At 46.1% G+C, this 10,000-nt stretch overlaps 1 protein-coding gene across 3 annotated transcripts in view; it reads left to right on the top strand.

Annotated features, from left to right (window-relative positions):
- sema6a (sema domain, transmembrane domain (TM), and cytoplasmic domain, (semaphorin) 6A) overlaps positions 1–10,000 on the top strand; it is a 154,193-nt gene that overhangs the window by 80,216 nt on the left and 63,977 nt on the right. For all 3 annotated transcript variants that reach the window (XM_079516770.1, XM_079516771.1, XM_079516769.1), the window contains exon 4: positions 8,698–8,758. In XM_079516770.1, the coding sequence (XP_079372896.1) occupies positions 8,698–8,758 (61 nt within the window). The remainder of the gene's footprint in view (positions 1–8,697; positions 8,759–10,000) is intronic.

The raw sequence follows: 10,000 nt of genomic DNA, 5'->3' as shown, positions 1-10,000 counted from the left end.
TTTGAGGGTGCAAAATGAATTGGTAACATGGGACGCCATGTTTACTTCAATAACGCGCATAACCCGCAAGATATGCTGAAGAAAATATACTTTTGGAGTCAGTCCTTGTAGAGTTTCTGAAACGCAAGTTGGGAAATGCAGAGACAATGAACAAGATGTTCCTTTATTAAACCTGATCGCCTTTTTTAAGATGTATTTTTAGTGTAGAGAGACAGGAAACCAAGGACAGAGAGATATGAGAAACATGCAATACAAGAGTAATATTCTAACTCAGTTTCTCACGGTCACATGCAAGACTGGCTGAGCCACCAGACACCTGTTGTCTGGTCTTTTGTACTTTCTTCTCTTTAATTAGGTCTTTTCTGCTTCAGTCTTTCAGCCTCCAATGTTTAAACAAACCCCTTATGCCTCAAACAAGAGAGAGTAGAGAGTGATTCGATCATTTCGATGCCATTTCAATTTAAGGTGAAGGTAGTGTAATGTTCCTCGTAGATGAAAAAGATAATGACTCAACAATAACATATTTTGAATGCAGTATTTAAAGCACCATTTGGTGCATGTCTCTCCTAATTATGCTAGCAGTGTATTTTGGTGTTAAAATTATAGCTTACATTAACATATATACTTTATCTCAGCTCTGTTAATAGACTGGACAGTTCTTTTCTGTCCACCACCATGTCTTCTTGTTCCCTTCTCTCCTATATGCCTGAGCTCTCATAGATAACATTCCACAACATGTGGTGAGGAGAGAAGAGAAAAGATATTGATTTTTTTCTTTTTTGCTTCTCTTTTTTGCCACCGACGCATTTTTAGAAACACCTCACCTCACGTTGACTGCATGGGAAAAGTGAACTAAAGACAAAACAGCAAGATATAAACCTCATGAGAGGTGTTTGCCGTTGACGCGGCACTGAAAAAGGTCCCTAATAAAATGGATTATCCTTATCTACTTGTTCTCTGTGGCGCCCATGGCTAATTGAGTAGCAGGCTTGATTGGTACTGTTGAAAGCCACAATAGGGGGGCTTTCTTTGTTTTCCGCCAAGCATGTCAAATTAAGTGGCCAGGGGGAGGCTGCTGCTTTAAGTGGCAGGGCTTTTTAACACATCTGTGGTCATTAAGGAGAGGTGTGTCTGAGCGTGTCTGTGTGTGTGTCAGAGTGTGTGTCTGTGTGTGTGTGTGTGTGTGTGTGTGTGTGTGTGTGTGTGTGTGTGTGTGTGTGTGTGTGTGTGTGTGTGTGTGTGTGTGTGTGTGTGTGTGTGTGTGTGTGTGTGTGTGTGTGTGTGTGTGTGTGTGTGTGTGTGTGTGTGTGGTGTCGGCGGCGGCCAGAGTCTTTGGTCTGCCTGTTGCCAACCTGCTCCAGGGTCGTTGAAGGGGGGTCTGAGGGAAATCCAAGGGAAATGAGACACAGAGGGTTTATTGGAGGGGTGTATGTTAGGGTATGTGTTACCCAGCTGTTGAAATGCATGGGTGTGTGTGTGTGTGTGTGTGTGTGTGTGTGTGTGCGGTATGTTTGTTAGCCTGTAATTCCGTCTCATGCCTGCTCGATTTGCTTGTGCACATATTCAAGTGTGTGCATTAGTGAGATCACTCTGCACGTTCGATCCCACATTCGCATACTTTTCTCAAAGCATGATGGGAATCCTGACACATGGTGTGGGTATGTAACCCTGGAATAACTGGAATGGTTGTCCAGGATTAGACTGAAGTGGACGGCCTGCTGTTTATTCTGCCAGAGACAAGAACGTTGCAATCGGTGCCGCACAATGAGATCCGTCAGCGACAACAAGACATCGATACTTAAAAACGTAAAAGCCGAATGATGAACCGTTTAAGGCAAATGGCCCGTGCAATCATTACCAACAGAAATCAATGTGAAAGTGAGTCGATGGTTAAGTCAGCACACTGCAATTGTACCGTCAAAGCAAGACAGCCGTATAACACTTCAATAGTTGCCTTTATGAGCATGTCCAGTCAGATGGCTGGTTTGTTTATCCTTCCAACGTCCCAGGGCCTTGCCATCGTGAAAACCAGTAAGCCTCAGTTCTTGGTGTGCGGCAGATTGCAGATGGCTGCTGTGAATGCCGTCCAAAGCCCAACACTGTTTCGGGTTGTTTTTTTGAATGGCTGCATGTATTAAATCCCTTTGGCTCGTGCTTTCGTGGCTGGCAATAGAATCACACACGCTTTTAGCAGCGGGGTGCATACAAACATGGCCACAGATGAAATTGTAAATAGACAAAAGTGGCTTAATCCAGAGAGGGGGAATAGTCTAATCTTTGGCAGTGCTGTAACTCAGCAACAGATGCAATGATTGAGAATTCAGTCTAATCGACAATGTTGAATGAGATGCATTGATTTGGTCAAAATCAAGATGTTCACTTTTGTTGGGCCGCAATGTCAATATACTGAAAACGGATGAAAAAACAAAGACACAATTAACATTTGAGGACGAGTTGTGCCTCATCTAATCAGCGTGAAACATTATTAGCCTTTCCACTGAAAGCTGAGATATTGAATGTTGATTATGTATTCAGCTCATGTCTGTCTTGAATCCGTTAACATTCTGCATCTTATTCCTCAGCAGGCTTCCAATCTGAGCATATTATCCACAGGATAGTACCTCCTGCTGAGATATTAGAACGTTGCTTTCTCCCATGCACACTGTGTAGCAACTCATTCAATTTTAACTAGGTGGACAGACCACTGAGTAACGTGTTGATTTGTTCTCATATTTCCATAAAGTCTATAGTTGCCTTACATAACAAGGCCTTTGAATTATCACACACATACACTGTCGAAACACAGTTCTTGGGCATGTGAATCATAGCAAGAAGTCCAGATAGAAAAAAATAAATGTTCAGTCATGGTAATGAGAATGAAACACAAACATGCGTAAAATGTAATAATTTTCTTTCTTTCAAAAAATATATGCCATACATAATTTGTGATACCCTAAAATGGATAAAGTATGAGTAACGAGTATGAGTAACGAACATAAAAAAAACATATTCACAGAGAAGCTTAAGATTTGATGTGCACCTGCTGTCCTGTGTTTCATACATTTAGCAGCAGAGTCACGTTCGGTTCAAGCAATAAAGTGTATATGATGTACTAAGAGATGGATGCTGGGCAATTGGTATTCAGCCAGTCCATATTTCATGGCCAAGGTGCACTCTGTACAGCATTTGCTGGAGATTCATCATTGTGTAATAGGAGATTTATCATTCTGACCTATTCTCTGTATCCCTCTGTATGTGTGTGCGTTAGCACACACCCATGGCTCTGTCTCCATGTGCACGTTACATGTACTACATTATGCCTGTGTCACTAGCACACAGCACAAGTTTGTTGTGTGTGGGTTCTCCTTTTGTTCCTGTTTGTGCACGTTTACCTGTGCCTATGTATTTTTCCACAAAAAGGAAGCCCATGACACGATCAACTGCTGGGTTCCATTTTTTTTAGCCACCAGCCATGGAAGTGGCATGGAGGGATTTATCCTGCCTAAGCTTTGCTCAGAGAGGTTTCCTACTGTGTGAAATCAAGGAGGCCTCTGTCGGTCTTAGAGAAAGTGTGTGTGTGTGTGTGTGTGTGTGTGTGTGTGTGTGTGTGTGTGTGCGTGTGCGTGTGCGTGTACATACTGTAAAAGCCGGGGTGTTCATTTACCTCTGAGAGTACAAACATCACTCTGGATTTCACTGTGTAGTGTGCATACCCCAGGTCTCTCCACTGTGTAGTGTGCATACCCCAGGTCTCTCCACATGCAGGGCATAGTCGCCATTCCCTGCCGTCGACCAGCCCTCACCATGGTAACACCAACCACCCTCTGTTTACACCCTTGTATGAGGCAGTCTAGCATGGGAACCACAGCGAGAGAGAGAGAGAGAGAGAGAGAGAGAGAGAGAGAGAGAGAGAGAGAGAGAGAGAGACTGGGGCGAGGCAAGGCAAGGAAAAGAGAAAGCTTGTAGATCAAGTTAACATTCACTCACAAATGACAAGGCATGCACGCGCGCACACACAAACACACACACACACACACACACACACACACACACACACACACACACACACACACACACACACACACACACACACACACACACACACACACACACACACACACACACACACACACAGAGTTGAATCCTCTGGAACAGTCGTGCCACTGTGGCCAGTGTGTTGTCTCTGCCGGGTCTCTGCGGGCCTCACAGTGGAGGCCACTAGAGTCTCAATTATTGTGGCAGCACCAAATCCTGTTAAAACCCACTTAATGACTGGGATTACACTGTTCTCCTCCTCAGCACCACATCCGCACACTGAATGGACCAGTGCACACTCATGCGGCGTGCGCACAAAAAAATAACAAATTGATAAATCAAAGTTTAAATGAAATCCCCTCAAAACTCCTCAAATCGGCCCTATAGGCTCCGTCGCAGCCTGACGGCGTGTCGCGGGTTTGAGTCCCGATCTACGATCAGTATTCCTGTCTATACACTACTGTAGTCAGTGTATTCTATCAATAAAGGCTGAAAGAAGCCCCTTAAAAATATCTTTAAAAAATCTGCTCCTCAAATCATTCCTAATGTGGAGGAATACTGTAATGCTTTCACTTTTTCACACTTTTGCCCTATTCACAATGTTCAAAAATACCCGATAAACAAGCTCACAATGTGTCCCATTGCAAGACGTTGTGAGCTTGTTGTCTGCTGTTTTAGAAATGTATTGAATATGCCTACCAGGGTGAAAGTGGTTAATTCTTTATCGAAAGTCTTGAGATTTTCATTTAATTTCAAGTGCAAACCAGTCTCCATGTCGGTTTGTCCTTGAATCTCGATTTTCCTCACAAGATTCTCATTTTTCCATGAAAATATTTATTAAAAAAACATAAAAAGAAACCCATAAGAAAGCTAAAATGAATTGGACAGCCAACTAGTGCTGCACGATTCTTCACGATTTTTCACAAAATGAGATCACATAGGTGTCTGAATCTAGATCTTGATCTTTTTCCGATTAATTGTGCAGCACTACATACATGCCGTGATGCTACAGGAACACACGCACGCAGGCTTGCTCGTGCTCGCTCATGCGTGCACACGGCACACATACACAAGCGTGCTCGTGCGCACACACACATACACAAGCAGATCTAAAGAGAGCAGCGTACCATGGTGAAATGTCCCCCCCCCCTTTCAAAAAGCACAACCTGCTGTGTCTTGAGGGGAGTGAACTCTGACTTGTTGTATTTCATGCCACCACGTCACCGGGGGAGGAGGGGGGGCTCTTGATGCCTTCAGTCCATTGAGAATCTCAAGGTCTCCCGTCACAACGTAATGGTGTCCGCTGTTCCCCTTCTAAATCCCCATGCCCCCCCCCCACCTCTCTCAACCACCCATGATCTACTATATGAAGAGACTGGAATATAGGGGCGACTGTGATGGGAGAAAGGGAGGGAGGGGAGGGGCATGTGGGTGGAGGGATGTGTAGTCATTTATTTGGGGGAAAGGGGTGGGGTATGCTAGGTGCAGGGTGCATACTAATCACGTTCCCCTCTTCTTTCTTTTTTTTTTTTGCCATCGGAGTGCAAGATTGGTCTGACAAAAGACCCACCAGATGGACCAGGCTGGCCTGCGGTCACCCCCCAAAGAAGAAATGGGCTGTTATGAAAACCACATTCTTCCATACAAAGACCCTGTGTTCCGTTGGGCCCGCATGGCTGCATGTCCGACGGAGACCCTCTCTCGTCATTCTGTTGCGCTTTCTCTCTCTCTCTGTCACTCTGTCAGTGTGACTGACTCTCTCGGCCTCCGTCCGTTGTTCTCTCCCTCCCTCCTCAGTCCCTCTCTCTCTCTAGTCATCCTTTACAGTGCCCCCATATCCGTGTCTGTGACAGGATATTTGCATACCTTCCGTCCCACTCACACATTTTTTGCCTGTGAATTTGTGGAAGCACAGTGCCCACTTCCAAATGATTCACATCCACACTCGCTGTTCTACATAACCTCATGGGTTCCCATGGCATTCAAGTGTGTCGTTTCCCACAATGCCACTGCTTCCGTTGAATTTCTGATTACGACCAAGACTGACATTTGTTATTTGACAGCGTTGCTGCTTTATTGGATTAAACAGCCAAAAAATAGGACATGGTCAGCCACGAGGACACCAGATTTTACAGGAGTGCCCAAGGCCCCTAAGCAATTGTTTTTGAGTAAAAATCATTATTTGTGTGTGCGTGCGTGCGTGCGTGCGTGCGTGCGTGCGTGCGTGCGTGCGTGCGTGGCAGAGCAGAAGAGTGCCTGTGGATGCTGAGGAGATATGTTTGGAGGACAAGAGGAAGTGGATTTAGAGCCCAGGTGCAGGGTATATAGGTGCAGGCTATATAGGGAAAGGTTCAGCGCACACAGTGTGTGTGTGTGTGTGTGTGTGTGTGTGTGTGTGTGTGTGTGTGTGTGTGTGTGTGTGTGTGTGTGTGTGTGTGTGTGTGTGTGTGTGTGTGTGTGTGTGTGTGTGTGTGTGTGTGTGTGTGTGTGTGTGTGTGTGTGTGTGCGCACGCGCATGCCGTTGTGCATGTGTATACGTGGACAGGCCTTGCACATACAATGTGTTTGGAGAGCTGGTGTTGACAGCTCCTCTATTGTGCTCCCCCAACTCTTCTCTCAGGATGCTTGAGGGACACATCGCTGCTTGGCTTCCTCTTATCTCAGCTGGAACTCTGTGCAGAGTTCCACAAACCACAGCCTTGAGGCTGTGTGGACTGCATTGGCCTTCCAGAGCCACAGTCAACAGCATGACTGCAGCTGTGAAGCTAGTTGCTGAGAATGTTACTTTCCAAATCCATAGAGCGATACATTGCATGAATAGCGGAATACAATTGTAACCTGTAACATACAGTACCTGAATAACTGATTAGCATAATGGCATTTGTTCTACTTTGTGGTTGTGAACAATTTAATACAATTTAGAGTCAGTAAATGAAAACTAAATGAAAACTATGGGTATTATCATGCACGACCATTATCAACAATTAAATCAGCAATATTATATATTCATTATCTCCCAATGTATTTATTTATTTTCGCCTTGAGATTTGCCTTTCCAACTAATCTGACAAATGATGACAAACTCTTTTCTTATATACTCTAGTAATTTAATGGCCTGCATTTGTCACTTGCCATTTTCCTAACCAGGCACACTGTTATCACAGAACATACTGTGTATTCCACGACTCTGCTGGTACCCATGGAGGCAGGGAAAAGAGACAATGAAAGATAGAGGAGTTTTTGGATCACTAAAAGTACAATCGAGACCAATTACAGCAGTAGCACCTCAAGAGCACCTTCTTTGAGTGGAGGAGCAGACAATAGAGAAGGTGAGGAACTGAGCGGCAAAGAAAGCTCAAACGCAACACAAAGCAAAACAAAGAAAGTAGAGGTAACACTGACTGGTCTTTGACACCACAGGGATACGTGCGGTGTACAGTCTCACTGCTAATGTTGCACCTACCGCAGAGAAGGTGGCGCTCTTTTCTTAATTCCAACCACTCTCAAAGATTAATTATTCAATTTGGGCGTCATGGCCAATAATGTAAAGTAGACTGGGTTTCATCCTGGATGAGATGGCAGGGGGGGGGGGGGCTAGGAAAGCAGATGTAAGTGGATTCATTTCTGGATGACTGTTCCTCCAAAGACTTTATTAGATTTAGTTAATGAGCGAGCAAGGCGGGCTCGCTGGCTGAGAGCAGGTTGGGGAGCTGGAACATAATTAAGCCACGAGTCTGACGATGCCACTGTTACACACTTTGATTAAAAACACATTCGCCGGCTAATCTCCGACAAATTAAAGCAGTTACATCGCTTGGCACGGTCACCTTTGTCTCAGCCCCGCCCCGCCTTAAACAAGGCGACCCCTTCATTTCTTTAACGCTCCACTCTTTTCTGTACTAGCTCTGCACTTTGTACCAGGCCACAGAGCCCACCCCTCCTTGTCTGCACCTTAATTCTCCATGGTAGGTAGGTGTAGCTACATGCCCAAGTCAGCCAGCCAGCCAGCCAGTCTGGCTGTCGGAAAGGTAGTTAACCCCTGTGTGGGGTTTTTATGTCTTCCATATGCCCCCGGCGGGGCCTATATATAAGCACGGCAGTGTAATACAGCAGAAGGCCTGTGTATTTCCACGCCGCACACACATAAGTCTTCTTGTCTGAGCTTTAATGAGTGTTAGTATAGATTTCCTGTGACTCAAACACTGGGCTTAATTGACCTGAACAGCTCTGAGTGACTTGGCACCTCCCGTCTCAAAACTGCCCCCCCCCATTCCGCTCCCTAATCTCCCCCACCGCCATCACCAGAAGACCTTTCTCTGGGACAAAGGCTCTTTTGTCCTGAGGACTACGCCGCGGCACTCTAAACCTTTGTTGACTGTTTCTGTCTGACATAGCAAATAGCTCTGGCCTCCTTTTGTTTATTGTTATTTTTCCCCTAGTTTGGACAAAGTTTATACAGAGACCCATTTTCCAATGTTGTTTTCTGCCTGTAGGGGGGGTCGGGTGGCGGAAGGAAAAAAATACTTTATTGTTTGTTGGGATTTTGACTGACTGTCTGACCAAACGTCTGACTTATCGCCTTATCCCCCCCCTCTCTCTCTCTTTCTCTCTTTCTCTTTCTCTCTCTCTCTCTCTCTCTCTCCTCTCTCCCTCTCTCCTCAGGGATCATATATACACAGTGGATACAGACACAGCAAACAGCGAGGAGATCTTTTTCAGTAAGGTGAGTGAAGCGCCTGTCACTTTGAGTACACGTTGTACTCGAAGTGTACATACACAAACACCACGATTGGCAATACAACTCTGACACTGTGTGTGTGTGTGTGTGTGTGTGTGTGTGTGTGTCTGTGTGCGCGCACAGGCGTGCATGCATGCACATGTGCTTGCTCATCGGACATGAGCCAGGTTGCGCTTGCCACACCGACCCAACTAAAAGAACATTGTCCAATCAGTCAGCTATAGCGAACCACCTGCGTCACCTGCCCTCATCACTGGGTCAGGGAGGATTGATGATGATGATTGTTTGTTGTGTGTGTGTGTGTGTGTGTGTGCGTGTGCGTGTGCGTGTGCGTGTGCGTGTGCATGTGCGTGTGCGTGCGTGCGTGCGTGCGTGCGTGTGTGCGTGAGAGGGTAGATGGACAGGAAGAGGAATGAGAGGGGAGGAAGCAAAGGAGGAAGGAAGGAAAGCAGAAATGTAGAAGGGAGCTGGAAAATGACTGAAGGGACAGACAGACAGACAGACAGACAGACAGACAGACAGACAGACAGACAGACAGAGCGACAGACAGACAGACAGACAGACAGACAGACAGACAGACAGACAGACAGACAGACAGACAGACAGACAGACAGACAGACAGACAGACAGACAGACAGACAGAAGGCTGGATGCAGGATGAGAGGGAAGCATAATTCTGCTGAATATCGTATTCTTTATTCCAGAAAGCACTTCACATTTGCATAGTGTTGTTGATAATAAGCCACTCTCCATTCAGACACTCGGCACCGCTTGACCCCCAAAGGTAGAACTCATGCAAACAAGGCCCTTCTCCCTGTGTACAGCACCCACAGCCACTTCAATGTCAAAGCCCAGCTAGTGGGGTCTTTAATGAGGGGGCTGCCTGCAGATAAAAGGCTGCTGGGAGACGCGCAGGCTGATTGATGACTGAAGGTCTTTAATCAGTGGCCAGTCTCCATGCAGGCTGTCCAACAGGCCCCTACTGCACACTGGCATGGACCACACAGCTTAACACTGACCCTACCCGGCCCTGCTGCCCGTGGCGGGGAGCGTGTGTGTGCGTGCGTGTGTGTGACTGACAGATAAAGATTTGCACTGATCTACTGGCCAAGGTAATCCAGAGAGAGATAGACAGAGATTCATGTATGTGTGAGACTGTAATGCATGTGTGTGTGTGTGTGTGTGTGTGTGCGTGTGCGTGTGCGTGTGCGTGTGCGTGTGCGTGTG

Source organism: Electrona antarctica (assembly GCF_951216825.1).
Source record: "Electrona antarctica genome assembly, chromosome: 12".
Classification (NCBI taxonomy): domain Eukaryota; kingdom Metazoa; phylum Chordata; class Actinopteri; order Myctophiformes; family Myctophidae; genus Electrona; species Electrona antarctica.
This window is presented reverse-complemented; position numbering and strand designations above follow the sequence as displayed.